We start from the raw sequence: 17,696 nt of genomic DNA on the forward strand, positions 1-17,696 counted from the left end.
GCCTCCTGGGCACCTTAGAATAAATCTAATTAACACACTGACACTTTATACCCGGGCAGCGCCGGGTACATTTTCTAGTAATACATAATTCACAGAAGAAGCATGAAATATACCTTTTAATAGTATCAATTAAAACAGACCTAACGCATAAATATTTAAACCCCAACATGACAGATGACCACTACAAATAGTGTAGAAATTGTATAGTGTATGAAAGAAAATCGCAGTGATTTTCTTTGATATCCGTTGTATCTATCTCAAGTGGCACTATATATCCCCTGAAGAGTTCCCCAATGGGGATGAAATGCATACGGATTTAAGTGATATGCTTTTGGCAGCCACAGTTTGTTTATAGGGTATATTAGGGTTAGTGAATGGTGAGAGAGGCGGAGTTGCCCTTGTTAGGGCGAGAGCTCTGTCTGGAGGGACAGTATTATTGCTTAGTTAGAATAGGGCATGACAGGGACTAGCAGCCGTATCCCTTTGCTATGTACTGACGTTCTACCCTCCAGCTGAGGCTCCGAAGCAGTATACCTGCCACTGGAAACATGGATGCTGCTGGAAAAGAATAACCCTTTACGTTCCCTAGATCCCTAGATCTAGATCTGCTGTCAGGGTTTGTCGACCAGTTGTCCATTGCCATCTAGGGCTCCTGAGGCAAGTAGACAGGGACAATAGGGCAGTTGCCAGCGTCAGGGCTCACCTGTCCTTGTGTCACTCTGTCCTTAATTCCTAACAATGGAGCAATGTGAAATGTAACCCCTTTAAGTCAGCAATAGCTATATATACGTTCCTGCTGCAGATGCCCCATGCTTTGGTTGCTTGAGAGGCTTTAGATGTGTGTGGGACCACTGCAGTGTGAGTGGCCCAACACACATCAGTGTGTCCGGAGCTGAGGATAGTGACAGGCAGCTGCGATCCCGCAGCTGCCTGTCATTAACTCCTTAAACACCTGTCACTGACTGATGCACTGACTGCCATGCTGCAGGGGTCCCAATCACTTGTACCCACGGGTGGAGGTAAGACACTTTCCTCCGTCCTGTCAGATGAAAGTTCTGTAGATATAGTCTGTTCTCAGACAGACTCTATGTATAGATTGCCGAAAGTACTGATAAAAAGTGATCTAAATTTTTCTTTTACACCAATATGATACTAAGAAAAACTAGAGATTAGGGATGGTCCAAACCTGCTGAGGTTCGGGTTCGTATGAACCCAAATGCTCGGCATCAGATTCCCGCTGTCTGCCCGCTCCGTGGTGCGGGTGGATACATCGGGAGGACCGCCTGGAAAACTGGGATACAGCCTATGGCTATGGCTGTATCCCAGTTTTCCAGGCGGTCCTCCCGCTGTATCCGCCCTCTCCACGAAGCGGGCAGACAGCGGGAATCATTACCGAGGGTTTGGGTTCGTACGAACCCAAACCAAACTCAGTTCGGACCATCCCTACTAGAGATCATAGTGCAAAAAGTTACACCCCAACCAGCCCTGTATGTTGCCAAGTAAAAGTGCTATGGCTCTTAGAAAGCAGGGAGGAAAAATGCATTAAAGGGGTAGTGCGGTGCTAAACAATTATTCACTAAATAACACACATTACAAAGTTATACAACTTTGTATTGTATGCTATGTTAGTGAATCGCCCCCTTCCCCGTGTTTCCCCCCACCCACACCAGACCCGGAGATGTAGTGCTCTATACATACCTGCTTCTTGCCGACCCCCATCCGCCATCTTGTGCCAATGATGGTGGGGGGAAACACAGGGAAGGGGGCGATTCACTTACATAACATACCTTACAAAGTTGTATAACTTTGTAATGTGTGTTATTTAGTGAATAATTGTTGAAAAGTGAAAAGTTGTATAACTTTGTAATGTGTGTTATTTAGTGAATAATTGTTTAGCGCCGCACTACCCCTTTAAAGGAGAAGTCCAGCGAAAATTTTTATTAAAGTATTGTATTGCCGCCCCAAAGTTATACAAATCACCAATGTACACTTATTGCGGGAAATGCACCTAAAGTGCTTTTTTCCCTGCACTTCCTAATGCATCAAGGCTTTACTTCCTGGATAAAATGGTGATGTCACAACCCGACGCTGGCACCAATCGATTAAGGTAAGAAAAAAGGAGCGATTATCAATCCCCTCCCAATGGGAGCATTGTGACCCCCATATTTGCAATTGTATGGGGCGGGCTGGTCAGCAGTTAGTCATGCTCATCTCTGATAGGAACCCCCAGTAGGTAGTTTCCCCGGTATACCTAGACCCCCCCCAAATAAGTTTGCCTTCAGCAGGTCTTTTCAGCCAGGGGTTGTACTGTCCTGACGCCAGTGCCAGTTGGGCACATAGGTATGGAGGCACACCTGCTTTTAGTTTAGGGTGGCGAGCTATACCCTTTCTTCTGTGGTCGGTGACCTGCCGGGCTGTGAGTGTGTCCCTTGGGTACTTATTACAGTGGTCCGGAGTGGAGTTGTGATCCACCAGGACTACCAGTACTGCCACCCACAGAAAGAGGAGATGACCCAAAGATGAAATAGTTAGTGTGTAGGTGCCAGAACAATGATCACTAAGTTCTGTTATCATAAATAAAATCTTCTTTACTGTGAAAACGCGTTGTACAACAGTTGATCATAGACAGTATACGTGACAGAACAGAATCTGTGCTAAGAGCCTTTGAAAGTAGAAGAGCTAAGTTGACTTAGTTGCGTACTGAAAAGTAAAGTGGAGTTTGTGCTGAGAGTTCGGAGTAGTGGAGAGGAAATTGTGCTGAGAGTCCCAACCCAGGGTAGAAATTTGCTCTGCCGGAACTTTAGAAGAAGAAGAAGTAGAATACTGAAGAATACTTGAAAGTAGAAAGATACTTGTGCCCATGTTTTGACCTTTGTTGTCGTGATACCACCTGTTACCCTACAGTCTCGGGTGACCTGTCCTATTAGGGTGACACAAGCCCCAGTTTAAGCAAGGTGGCCAAGTTTACCTGGTTACACTTGCGCTGCGAGATAGAGTATGTAGGTTTCTAGTAACTTTGCACTTTGAACTGGATACTGTTCTGCTCTTTTAGAAGTGTTCACTGCGTGGGCTGGGGTGCTCTCTGACTTGTCCTCTCCTGAGAAGCTTAAAGCGACTCTGTACCCACAATCTGTCCCACCCAAACTACTTGTACCTTCGGATAGCTGCTTTTAATCCAAGATCTGTCCTGGGGTCTGTTCGGCAGGTGATGCGGTTAAAAAACAAAAAACAACTTTTAAACTTGCAGCCCTGTGCCAAACGGCCGTGGCCTAGAGTATCTGTGCCCTAATTTTGCACCACCCCTCTGTCCCTCCTCCCCACCCTGCTTGGGGCATTCCTAATGATGAGGAGCGCCGGGAGGAGGGACAGAGGTTGTGCCAGCCTAATACACACACACTCTAGACCATGGCCGTTTGGCACAGGGCTGCAAGTTTTACCCCTTAGTGTCTCATGATGTACCTGGTATGTCATGGCGGCGCAAGGGGAGTTCAGAGGAGGGTCCCGCCTGGACCCCGCTTTGAACAGTGCCGCTTCCGGCTGCAATGTGTAGGGGAGTTCCCCTGTTAGCCAGCATGGCAACGGGACCCGTTTTAATTAAGCATTTCAATGCAGCTGTCAAACCTGACAGCTGCATTAAAATGCTTTATACCGGATCTCCCTGGTGTCTAGTGGGACGGATCTCCCCCTTGCAATGCGATCGTGGGGCGGAGATCCATTCTTATGGCCGGGCCTCAGCGTTGCGTTGACGCTGATCCCGGCTCGGCATTACATTGCTCTGGTCTGCAGCAGGCCAGAGCAATGTATCACTGATCTAATGGATCATCATTGCTGTGTATATACACAGCGTTGATCTCCATGTGAGATCAGTGCTTTGTATATAGAAGTCCCTCAGGGGGACTTCTAGTTAATGTAAAAAAAAAGTGTTTTTATTAATAAAAAAAATCCCCTCCCCTAATAAAAGTCCAAATCACCCCACTTTTCCCATTTTATAAAAATAAATAAACCAGCATATTTGCTATCGGTGTGTGCGTAATCCTCTGAACAATTAAATTATCACAATCCTGATCTCGCACAGTAAATGACGTAAGAGCAAAAAAATTCCAAAGTGAAAAGTTGCGAATTTTTGGTCGCATCAAGTCCAGAAAAAGTTTAATAAAAAGTGATCAAAAAGTCGCATATGTGCAATCAAGGTATCAAAAGAAAGTACAGATCATGGCACAAAAAATGACACCTCACCCAGCTCCATTGACGAAAGGATAAATGCGTTATAAGGATAAGAAAAGAGCAATTTTAAACACATTTAGTTTTTTTTAAAAGGTTATAATTTTTTAAAAGCCATCAAATAAAATAAAAGTTATGCAAGTTACATATCGTTGTAATCAAACTGATGTGAGGAACATAGATAACATTTTCCAGTTTCGCAGCATATTTTATGGAACAACAAAGCCTGTCATTGCAAAGTACAATTGGTTTTGCAAACAATAAGGGCTTATATGGGTCTGCAGGTGAAAAAAATGCAAGCGCTATGGCTTTTTAAACATAAAGTGGAAGAAGCAAAACTGCAAAAAACGAAAATTGGCTTTGACTTTAAGGGGTTAAAAGTTTTTTTTTTAGGACAATAACTCCATCACCTGCCTAACAGACCCCAGGACAGATCTTGGATTAAAAGCAGTTATCCGAAGGTATAAGTAGTTTAGGGGGGACAGATTGTGGGTACAGAGTCGCTTCAACACTGCATAGTGGAAAGAAGTGTAGCTTTTGAAGAAAAAGTCTCTGTGTCTCCCAAAGGTGTCTATCCACTACCACACACTAGACTACACTGGAAAGACTGGAGGAGGGACCTGGCAAAGCCAGGGCCCGGCTGAACTACAGCAGGGACCATTTTGTCTTGCATCCTCTTTTCACTAAGACCTGGGTAAGACTCACTAAGCGTACTTCCTCTCCCCCTGTGGCAACTTCCTACAGGAGGTGTAATGTCCCCTGTGAGTGGTGAAGAAAGTGTAAAGAGAAAGAAGGATAGAGATAGGTGAAAGTAAAGAAGAACAGCTCTCATTGGTGCGCAGATTACAACAAACAATAACCCCTTGTTCACTACAGCTGTGCAATACATAAGTGCATAAACAGATAACAGCGACATCTTGTGGTAAAACTTAGATACTACTTTGTTACCACGCTAACTTGAAGTAAAGACTATTGCGAGGGGTGTAAAAACTAATAACACCCGTGGTGGGACACCACATCTTCTCTTCCCAATTCTAGGCTTCAGGCTTCATACTTGCAGTTACTGGACACCACAAGCACCTCTATCTCTCTCTGGGGTGCAGGATGGACAATGACATGATTCATTGTGCACCCTGTTTTCCAAAGGTAGAGATGCTCCTGGCCTCTAGTGGCCTCATAAAGTGTCATTATAGTTACACCTTTAGTTTTAGTCACTTATAGCCAACCTTCTGTTGGCTCTAAATCAGTTTGGGTGGCAGGGATATGCAGTGCAGTGGCAGCACTGTAGGCTCCACTGGCTCGGCACCCCTTCTTCTCAGGCTGGGTGGTTGCTCACCCCTTAACCGGCTGATTACAGGTATAAGTCTGTCATAAAAATTAAATAAAAATTGCTCTACTGAACTATTTCACCTATTATAGAATTGATTCAATATTTTTGTGCTGTTTAGCGTTATATTGTTATGCTTTTAATTAGGGCAGCATATTTTAATGACAGATGTATTTTAATTACTTCTGAACATATGGATATATGCCATCTGCCTCCCGTGACTTGTTTATTTTAGTCTTTTTCAGGAAGCACTGCACTTCTTTTTGAGTTAGGCATGTGACATTTAGTGGAGATGTCACTTTAACACCTGTCATCGTATTTCCCTCTGTAAGAAGGGAAACATTTCTCATCCCACCTAAATTATTTGTGAGAGAGACAACATTGTCAGTTTGTACACTGTTTTTACAGTGCTTTACAGTGTAGAAATTGTTTTACTGAGAAATACAGGTTATGATTTTCAGCTTTTCTTTTTTTTTTTTAGTTCACTTTAAATTCATCTAAATTTTAAGACGGTCTATTTGAGACAATCTTCCTTTGGTCCATAGAAATCATCTGTAATATTTGTGGACAATGTTTAGTACAGTATATATACATTGTTGTACAATTTATAAACGTTTTTAGTGAGTTTTATACAGTTTGTTGGATTGGAGAATATAAGATGCTTTCTTGATTGGATTTCCACTATAATTTGAACAGCACCACAATATTTTAATGTTAAAAAACAACACTAACAAGGCAAAAAAGTGAACATGGGTCATGGCATGTACAAAAGCATTAATCCTAGCCTGACACATTTCCAGCTCTAAATCAGAGTCTAAAATATGGGATGACAAAATATACACAAAATAAAACACCTCTACAATCGCATGGAGACACCTGGGAGATACAGACAAACATTACAAGATATAGTTTAAAAATATCATAGTTAAGCAATGTTAAAGGGAAACTAACTGGGTTAGACTTCAACCTGTTGTTAAAAAAAAAAGCTATTTGTTTTCATTTTGGGGGGTTTTGTGTTTACACTGTTTCCCCTTTGGTAGAACTAAAATATTTAGTATGTTCCTCAAGTTATAAAATAACTTTTACTTTATGTGAATGGTTTAAAAAAAATAATACCCATTACAAAAAAAAGTTAAATTTGTTTAAAATGGCTCTAATACCATCCTTATAACACTTTTATTTTTTGGTCTATGGGGCTGTGTGAGGTGTCATTTTTTGCACCATGATCTGTACTTTCTATCAGTACTTTGCTTGCATATATATGACCTTTTGAAAAAATGTTATTTTAATTTTTCTGTATATGATGTGACATTTTTTTGAGCTAAACCCCTAGACGTCCCAGGGCATACCCGTACATCCTGGTGTCGCTAGAGGAGCTCTGAACCCGGTGATCCCGGGTGCTTTATGCAGCCCGGGACTGCGGCTATTAGTGGCCATGGTCCGACGTGGTCACGGAGGAGCGATCCCCGCATCTCATACCGGCCGGGGTCTGCGCTGTGATCCCAGCTCTGCATTCCATCGTTTTCAGCTGCAGCAGCCGAAAGCAGAGTGCCTATCTCATCGATCTATGCAGTTTTACTATACTGCATAGATTTCAATGAGAGATCTGTGTACTTATACTAGAAGTCCCCCATAGGGGCTTCTAGTATATGTGTAAAAAAAAAAAAAAAAAAAAAGTTTTATTATTGATAAACAACCCCCACCCAGGGGGACTAAATTTTAAGGTATACAGTTTTTATTCATAAAAAATCCCCTCCTCTAATAAAAGTTTGAATCGCCCCCCTTTTCCCATTTTATAAATAAAAATAAGTAAATTATTTTGTATCGCTGCATGCGTAATCACCCAAACTATTAACCTCTTAAGGACATATGACATACCCGTACGTCATATGTCCTCATTAGCACTTCAAAGCGGGGCCGAGCGGCGACCCCGCTTTGAAGGGCCGCGGTCCCGGGTGCCGCATGTAGCCCGGGACCGCCGCTATTAGCGGGCACGGTCTGATCGCCGTGCCCGCTAATTAGCTAATCGGAGGCAGCTGTCAAAGTTGACAGCTGCCTCCGATTACCGTTCCCTGGTGTCAACCGTTCCCTGGTGTATAGTGGGGGACGTTGTCCCGGAGGAGCGATCTCCCTGTCTGATGCCGGCCGGGGACTCGTCCAAGATGGTGCCGTCCCCGGATCGGCACTCGTTTGTTTCTGGCTGCAGCAGCCGAAAGCAAACGAGTGCCGATCTCATTGATCTTTGCTGTATATCTATACAGCAAAGATCTCAATGAGAGATCAAAGTATATATACTAGAAGTCCCCTAGGGGGGCTTCTAGTATATGTGTAAAAAAAAAAAAGTGTTGTTTATAGTAAAAAGCCCCCTCCCCCAATAAAAGTCTGAATCACCCCCCTTTTCCCAGGTTTTAAATAAAAGTAAACAAATAAATAAACATGTTTGGTATCGCCACATGCGTAATCGCCCGAACTATTAATTAATCACATTCCTGATCTCACACGGTAAATGGCGTCAGCGCAAAAAAATCCCAAAGTGCAAAATTGCGCATTTTTGGTCGCATCAAATCCAGAAAAAATTTAATAAAAAGCGATCAAAAAGTCGTATATGTGCAATCAAGGTACCGATAGAAAGTAAACATCATGGCACAAAAAATGACACCTGACACAGCCCCATAGACCCAAGAATAAAAGCGTTATAAGCCTGGGAATGGAGCGATTTTAAGGAACATATATTTGTTAACAATGGTTTGAATTTTTTACAGGCCATCAGATACAATATAAGTTATGCATATTATATATCGTTTTAATCGTAACGACTTGAGGAACATGCATAACAAGTCAGTTTTACCCCAGGGCGAATGGCGTAAAAACACAGTTCCCCCAAATAAAAGAAATGCGTTTTTTTTTTCAATTTCACCACACTTTGAATTTTTTTCTGGTTTTGTAGTGTACCAAATGCAAAAATTCAGCCTCTCATTGCAAAGTACAATTAGTGACGCAAAAAATAAGGGCTCATGTGGGTTTCTAGGTGGAAAAATGCAAGTGCTATGGCCTTTTAAACACAAGGAGGAAAAACCGAAAACGCAAAAACGAAAATGGGCCCCGTCCTTAAAGGGTTAATTTATTTCATTCCTGATCTTGCACGGTAAACGGCGTAAGCGCAAAACAATTCCAAAGTGCAAAATTGCGCATTTTTGATCGCATAAAATCCAGAAAAAGTGTAAGAAAAAGCGATCAAAAAGTCGCATATGTGCAATCAAGGCGTAAAAACAACCCCCACAAATTAAAGAATGCATTTTTTTTTTTCAATTTCACCACACATTTAATTTTTGCTGGTTTCGCAGTGTACTTTATGCAAAAATTCAGCCTATCATTGCAAAGTACACTTAGTGGCGCAAAAAATAAGGGCAAAAAAAGCGAAAACGCAAAAATTTAAATTGGCCTGGTCCTCTAAGGGTTAAAGTGTCACTGTGGTATTTTTTATTTATTTTTTTTTTTGCAGAAATCAATAGTACAGGTGATTTAAAGAAACTTTGTATTTGGGTTCATTAGGCAAATATGCCATTATCTGAATTTATAAAGACTTTCCCCAGCCCCCCCCTCTCTTTTATTGATTGCTCATTATCAGGAAATCTCTACTCTTTTACAGCAGTCGGGCCCTGTCTGTTCAATGGAGAGGGGAGGGGGGGGGGAGGAGAGAGATTAGTCGCCAGCAGCGAGCAGAGAAAAAAGGATTACACAGCGGGACCTGTGTGAAAGCCTGTATTCAGAGGTCACAGATAGCCCGTTGATGTAGCTATAAATTAACTCTTTGTTGTTCTGTTTTGGTGCCTCATCAGCCTCAACCCCTCCCCTCTCCATAAGAGAACCATGAAGACAGGGGGGAGAGCTTCAAACTGCTTTTTCATGATAAAAATGCATTTTTCGGCTAGTAAACTCACTTACAAAGTTTCTTAAAATCGCCTGTACTATTGATTTCTGCAAAAAAAATGTCAACGGCAGTGACACTTTAAGCCATATATTGTGTGATATCAGGAATTTGATAATTTAATAGTTCCGGTGATTACGCACACGGCGGTACCAAATACGTTTATTTATTTATCTCTGAATCCCCCACCCCCATCAGGACGTGTCAGCACGTCCCTTTGCGGAAAGGGATTAAATCTTCTATTTTGCACGAAACCACCTATTTTACACAGTAATAAAACAGAAAAGATTTAATGAAAACGCTATGGGGATGAAGATAGGAGTATGCTGTTAGTGAAGGTTTAAGTTTGCTGTTAGTTTCCCTTTAAGTCTAATTGAAGAATGCTACTCAGTATAAAGATGTTACCTATTATAACATAGTTACATATTTAGGCCATGTTCACATTTAGTATAACACCGGCCATTCCGTGACCCGGCTGCATCACAAAACGGCCAGTGTTACTGAAGATCCCGGACGGAGTGTATACTATGTGTACTACGCTCCAGCCGGGATTCCCTCTAGTTGCAGCACAATATAAGTTAGGTATTAATACGTAACTTATGTTGTGTGAACTTGGCCTTAACCCCTTGGGGACCAAGCCTGTTTTGACCAGGCTCATTTTTCAAAATCTGACCTGTCTCACTTTATGCGCTTATAGCTCAGTGATGCTTTAACGTATGCTAGCGATTCTGAGATAGTTTTTTCGTAACATATGGTACTTTATGTTAGTGGAAAAATTTGGTCACTGTCTTGTGTGTTTTTTGTGAAAAACATCCAAATATAATGAAAAATTTGAAAATTTTGCACTTTACGAACTCTTTGCTTCTAAAAAAAAAAGGCACATGACAAAAATTAGTTAGTAAGTCACATTATCAATATGTCCTCTTTATTCTGGCTTCATTTCGTAAACATATTTCACTTTTTTAAGGTGTTACGGGGCTTAGAAATGTATCAGCAAATTATCAAATTTTCATGAAATTTCCAAAACTGATTTTTTTAGGGACCAGTTCTTTTTTTAAGTTGATTTAGGAGGCTTGTATACTGGAAACCCCCATAAGTGGAAACTAGACACCTTAAATAATTAATCTAAGGGTATAATGAGCATTTTAACCCTACAGGGGCTGGAGGAAAGTATTCACAATTAGGCCGGAAAAAAATGGAAAATAGAAATTTTCCAATAATATATTTGTTAAGATTAAAGTATCTCATTTTCATAATAAACATGAGAGAAAATGCACCCCAAATTTTGTAATGCAGGTTCTCCTGAGTACAATGGTACCCCATATGTGGGCTGTATGGGCACACAGCGGGGCTCAGAAGGGAAGGAGCGCCTAGTAGCATTTCCAGTTCAGATTTTGCTGAAGAAGTTTCTGAGCGCCAGGTGCGTTTGCAGAGCCCCTGTAGTGTCAGCAGAATAACCCCCCTCCAAAAGTCACCCCATTTAGGAAAGTGCACCCCTCAAAGAATACATCTTGGGGTGTGGTGACCATTTTGACCCCACAGGTATTAGAGGAAAGTATTAAAAAAAAAGACAGTAAAAATGAAAAAAATTGAAAAATGTTTGTTTAGTTTGAAAATTCTCAATTTCACGAGGAACAGGGGAGAAAACTCACCCCAATATATGTAACGCAGGTTCTCCAGAGTAGAACGGTACCCCATACATGGGTATAAACCACTGTGTGGGCACACAGCGGGCCTCGGAAGGAAGGGAGCGCCAATTAGCATTTTCAGTGCATGATTTTTCTGAAGAAGTTTCTGAGCGCCAGGTGCGTTTGCAGAGCCCCTGTAGTGTCAGCAGAATAGAACCCCCCCAAAAGTCACCCCATTTTGGAAAGTGCACCCCTCAAAGAATTCATCTTGGGGTTTGGTGACCATTTTGACCCCACAGGTATTAGAGGAAAGTATTCAAAAGAAGACAGTAAAAATAAAAAAATAGAATTTTTCCAATAACATGTTTGTTTAGTTTGAAATTTCTCAATTTCACGAGGAACAGGGGAGAAAACTCACCCCAATATATGTAACGCAGGTACTCCTGAGTAGAACGGTACCCCATATGTGGGCATAAACATATGTGGCCTTAGAAGGAAGGGAGCGCCAATTAGCATTTTCAGTGCATGATTTTTCTGAAGAAGTTTCTGAGAGCCAGAGCCCCTGTAATGTCTACAGAATAGAACCCCCACCCCCCAAAAGTCACCCCATTTTGGAAAGTACACCCCTCAAGGAATTCATCTTGGGGTGTGGTGAGCATTTTGACCCCACAGGTATTGGAGGAAAGTATTCAAAACTAGACCGTAAAAATGAAAAAAAAAATAATTTTTCCAATAACATGTTTGGTTTGAAATTTCTCAATTTCACTAGGAACAGGGGAGAAAAAGCACCACAAAATTTGTAACTGAGGTTCTCCTGAGTACAATGGTACCCCATATGTGGGCATAAACCACTGTATGGGCACACAGCAGGGCTCAGAAGAGAAGGAGTGTCATTTTAGTTACAGGCAATATGTGGGTGTTTACTGGTTATCTGGGGTGGTAATGGACAATCTCGGGGTGTTTACTGGCTATCTGAGGTGGCAACAGGCAATCTGGTGGGGTTATGGGCAATCTGGGGTGGTTACGAGCAGTCTGTGCCAATCTGGGGTGGTTACGGTCAATCTGGGGTGGTCACTGGCTGTATGGGGTGGTTATGGGGTGTTTACTGGCTATATGGGGTGGTTATGGGCAATCTTGGGGTGTTTACTGGCTATCTAGGGGTGGTAACTGGCTATCTGGGGTGGTGATGGGCAATCTGGGGGTGTTCACTGGCTATCTGGGGTTGCAATGGGCAATCTGGGGTGGTGACTGGAAATCTGGGGTGGTGGCGGGCAATCTGGGCTGGTTGCGAGTAATCTGGGGTGGTTACAGGCAATTTGGGGTAGTTACAGGCAGTCTGTGGCAATCTGGGGTGGTTATGGGCAATCTGTGGTGGTTATGGGCTGTCTGGAATGGTTATGAGCTATCTGGGGGGGATACAGGCAATCTGGGGAGATTACGGGCAATCTGGGGTAGTGACAGGCAATCTGGGGTAGTGACAGGCAATCTGGGGTAGTGTCGGGCAATCTGGGGTGGTGACGGGCAATCTGGGGTGGTGAAGGGCAATCTGGGGTGGTTATGGGCTGTCTGGGATGGTTATGGGCTGTCTGGGGTGGATACGGGCAATCTGGGGAGATTACGGACAATCTGGGGAGATTACAGGCAATCTAGGGTGGTTACATGCAATCTGGGGTGGTTACGGATAATCTGGGGTGGTGACGGGCAATCTGGGGTGGTTACAGGTAATCTGGGGTGGTTACAAGTAATCCAGGGCACTTGACTTTGGTGACAGGCGTAAAAAAGTGCCGGCACCATTTGGAACAAGCGATCAGTGGTATATAGTATATACCGCTGATCACTTGTACTGGGACCACACCGGGTGGTCACCGATCATTGCCCCATGCTCTCCGCCACCTCCAGTGGTGGAGAGGATGAAGCTTTGATCATTTTTAGGAATCTATCACTGTGAACAGAGTCTGTTCACAGAGATGGTGGCGGCCATCTTGGATCAGATGGCCGCCCTGGGAGGGGAGGGTCAGTGACCAGGTCACTAGGGTTAATTCTGGGGACAGAAGGGGGGGACATGTTCTCATCTCCTCTCACTGTGGATTCACGGTGAGAAGAGATGAAAGCGTTCAGCTGCGCAGGCGATGTCTGTTACCGGTGGCCGCCGTTATACTGGCCTTGCCAGGGGACTTGCCGGTACTGATCCCACACTCTGCCCCAACCCCTCAGCTACCTCCGGTAGCTGAGAGGAGGGGGCTGGGGGCATTACCGGCGCTGCTGTACTATTCTGCACCATCGCCATAAAGAGCTGATGGCAGCAGAATAGAGCCCATTAGTGATTGCCGTAAAATCCGTATCAGCGGTCACTAATAACATAATACATGTATTCTCTGGGTCGCTACGGTTACGGTGATACCACATTTGTATAGTTTTTTTTTAACTATTATCACTTTGGCGCAATAGAAGCTATCTTCCTAGCAAAAACCCACAAAAACTGTTGCCGCATTGCAAGATCCATAGCGTTCCCATCTTTTGCGCGACAGAGCTGGTTTTGGGCTTATTTTTTGCGTGAACATCTGTAGTTTCTATTGATACCAAGTTTTATATGTATATGACTTTTTGATCTCTTTTATGACGTATTTTCTAAAGTGGATTGATAAAATACAGCTATTCTGGTACTGTTTTTTTTTATTTATTTTTTTTACAGCGTGTGTCATGCGATATAGTTATTGATATAGTTTTATAGAGTGGGTCGTTACGGACGTGGCGATACCAAATATGTATAGGATTTGTGTTTTGATCACTTTTATGTCACGTTTTATTGGGTATAGGGAATGTAATGCATCTTTATTATTGGGGGGGGCTGGGGGGGCTGTGTTGTGTTTGGTGCACACTTTTTTTCACTTTTTTTTTTACTTTTACACTAGTGTACATTACTGTACACTAGTGTAAAATACTTTGATCACTGATACAATACATTGCAGTACCTGATGTACTGCAATGTATTGTATCATGCCTCATGCTGACAGGCAACAGCCACAGCCACCCCTGTCAGCATGAGGCATCTCCATGGTGACCCCGGGGACCTTCATTAGGACCCCGGGATCACCATGGAGACATTGGGACCCCGGACGGCGCCGCGGGACATCGCGATCACGTAAGTGACCCACGGCGCCGTCCGGGATCCACCGGGACCCGTTAGATGTCGCTGTCATGGTTTGACAGCGGCATTTAACGGGTTAAACTGCCCGGAGCGGAAAATCCTCCGCTCCGGGCAGTTACAGGAGGGTGTCAGCGGTCACACTGACCGCTGATCACCCGTTCTGCAGCCGCCGCCGGGCGGTAATTTATTCCGATGCGCCCACTGTTAAAAGGCGTACGCATCGGAATAAAGGCCATTAGTGGCCGCCGTGAAAAGGCAGCATGGTGGTCACTAATGGGTTAATAAGGTTGAAAAAAGAAAATAGTTCATCAAGTTCAACCTAAAAATACACGAGGCATATGTCAGCTGCCCCATTTTGCTGGTTTTCACTACCAGAATACATCCCTGGATCAACGTCCTATCACATGAAATCTCGTGCCCAGAACTTGTAATATTATATTTTTCAAGAAAAGCATCCGGGCCTCCCTTAAACTTTTCCCTTGAGTCAGCTATGACAACATCATGTGGCAGAAAGTTCCATAGTCTCACTGTTATTACAGTAAAGAATCCCCGTCTGTGCTGATGGTGAAATGTAGAGGATGCCCCCTTGTCATGGTGAAAGATCACTAAAAAATCTCTGTACCGTCCATTCATATATTTTCACATTGTGATCAGATCGCCCCTAAGATGTCATTTTTCTAAACTAAATAACCCCAAAATTGATAATCTTGGTACTGTAGCCCACCCCTTCTTTTAATGGTATGTATATAACTGTTTTGTCAGTTTCCAAATTACAAGCTGTGTATACTTACCATCCACGCTGCTTGTGATCTGGCTTTTCAGTTTTCCGGCTGTATCTTCAGGCCCTGCCTCCTCCATATTTCAATCATTCTTAAGCAGGCCAGGCCTAAAGATACAGTGGACTGGAGAGCCGGATCAGAAGCAGTACGGATGGTAAGAAAACACTGCTTTTAATATGGAAACTGACAGCTAAGAAATATACATACCTGTGCTGTCAGTTTCCCTTTATCATTATTGGCAGTCAATAGACACGATCAGCCAAAAATGAGGAGTTTGCCCCTTCTTAAGGTATCGCTGTAATTTTTACATGGGCTGATTATAGGCCGCAGGAGCATTTCTAGCATAAAAGGCCCTTAATATACAGGTGCTCAAAAGTGTACACAATATTTCATGTGTGGTCTGACAGGGGATTTGTAAAGAGGCAAAATTAGGTTCTCATCTTTAGCATCTATGCCCCTTTTGATGCATCCTGTGATTTCATTAGCCTTGGCAGCCGTCTTGACACTTATTGACACTTTCAATACCAAAATATGTACAACTGTTCACATCCTCTTCATTTTGGTGTTGAAAATGCAAAACTCTTGGCTATATTGGAGTAACTGAACACTGCAGAATATTTTAAATGCTCCTATTTCCTTTGATTCAGTTTATATTGGGTACATCCCACAAAGGACATAGTACACTGTACATATAGTGGGGGAGATTTATAAATTGCATCCTTGCCTTGGTGTACGTAAGGGTAAGCCTCCTGGTTTTCACAAAAATCTGTGCCTTTTTTATGGTGTACACCCCACTCACCTGATGGGCGGATGGGGGGGGGGGGTGCAATAAAGAGGCTTGGTGCCTGGCAGAAGTCTGAAGCTATCAGTCAAGTTCCTTTAAGTAAGGGGATAAGGGTAGCCGGAATTAACTCAGCAATACCTTGAGTCATGCTTTATTTTTTATTTTAAAAGCACTTTAAGACATTGTATGCCTGGAATATCCCTTTATTTAAAAAATTCTGTCATTTGAGCCTTGTTCTAATCAAGACTGTTTTGCCTGGTATTCAGACACAGATATTAAGACAAATTAAAAAAACAAAAAACAAAATGGAAAAATTGTTCTTACTCAACTCCACGTAGTGAAATCTTGTGGCCTGGGCGGGAAGAGCTCACACTGATGTAGATATGTAGTGCACTGAGTCCCAGGAGCATTTCTGGCTTTAGTTCAGCTCCTAGCCGCTCTCTTATCACATCATTACGACTCTAGGAAGATATTGGAAACATGCTAAGACAATAGGAATATTAGCCCAAATGTAACCATTACACAGAGAAACCCAGAAGGGCTGAGCACCTTCTATTTTCACAACAGCTTTTGGGCATCTGGACAACAGAAACAGAAGTCACCCAAACCAATTTACAGGGATTTTCCAGACAATATTTTAACGTTTGGTAAGAAAAGAACAGTGGCTTAACCCGTAAAGTGGTCTTGGATCAATGAGCTGAATTTTGGCTTGGAAACATGTCATTACATCATTAAAGCGACTCTGTACCCACAATTTGCCTCCCTAAATTGCTTGTACTGTCAGATAGCTACTTTTAACACTGCACAGGTGCCTTAATGATCCTACACATGTGCAGTGTTTAAAATGGTAAAGAGGGTGGGGAGGATCGACAGAGAGGTTGTGCTAGCCTAATGCACAGACACTCTAGGTCACGTCAATTTGAAACTTTAAAAGTTGTTTTTTAGGACAATTACTGCATCACCTGCCGAATGGACCTTGGATTAAAAGCAGCTATCTGAAGGTACAAGCGGTTTGGGGAGGGCAGATTGTGGGTACAGAGTCGCTTTAAGTTACATCGAGTAACATCATTAAGAAAAAAAATGCAAAGTAAGGAAATGAAATCAGCCATGCAGATTTATTAAGCTGCCTGAACCTAAGCCTGTGGGGCTGATTTACTAAGGTGTTCCTGGCAGCAAATTGTCAGGTTTTTGTACATTTTAGTGGACCAACACATTTACTGAAGGCATTAGACACAATTTGTCCACAAACCCGTCATTTGTGTTAAAAAAAAAACCCAAGTAGTCATGTCGACAGATACTAAGCAAACCGTCATTTTTTTACGGGTTTTCTATTGTAAAAAACAGCTACTTTTAGAGTGGTGGGATGGCTACAAGGGGACTGCTAACTGGGGAATTACCTGCAGGGGGATGCTTACAATGTGGGAGCTGCCTACTGAGGGATTATTTACAGGCGAGATGCCTTACAGGGGTATGCCTTATTTAGGATTAACTACAAGGGAGAGTGGCCCCATAAGGACTACCTACAGGGAGATTATCTACTTGAGGAATATTATTAACTAGGGGCAACTACCACCGGAACTACCTACAAGGGGGGAGCTACCTACATAGGGATTACCTACACTGTTAAAATGCTTTACTGAGGAGCTGACTGACAGGGGAATACTAACTTCGGTGACATTGGTTGTTACTTAGGGGATACTATCTACTTGGGGTCTAACTGCACAGAGAGGCCTAACTGCTATGTGGAGGCTGCAGTACGGTTAAAAGAGCCTCAGAATTCTATGCCAGTTCCAACTGGCCTGGGTACAGTAGTAAATTACAATAAATCTAGTGCAATGTCACCAGGGGCGGATTAACTTTACAATAGGCCCCGGGCTATTG

General features: G+C 42.9%; 1 protein-coding gene across 1 annotated transcript in view; it reads right to left on the reverse strand.

Annotated features, from left to right (window-relative positions):
* Positions 1-17,696, reverse strand: part of FRMPD3 (FERM and PDZ domain containing 3) — a 94,250-nt gene that overhangs the window by 39,880 nt on the left and 36,674 nt on the right. Inside the window, exon 8 of the mRNA XM_069943972.1 lies at positions 16,140-16,276. Within this exon, the coding sequence (XP_069800073.1) occupies positions 16,140-16,276 (137 nt within the window). The remainder of the gene's footprint in view (positions 1-16,139; positions 16,277-17,696) is intronic.

The sequence above is a fragment of the Dendropsophus ebraccatus genome, chromosome 10 (assembly GCF_027789765.1).
Source record: "Dendropsophus ebraccatus isolate aDenEbr1 chromosome 10, aDenEbr1.pat, whole genome shotgun sequence".
NCBI classification, from domain to species: Eukaryota; Metazoa; Chordata; class Amphibia; order Anura; family Hylidae; genus Dendropsophus; species Dendropsophus ebraccatus.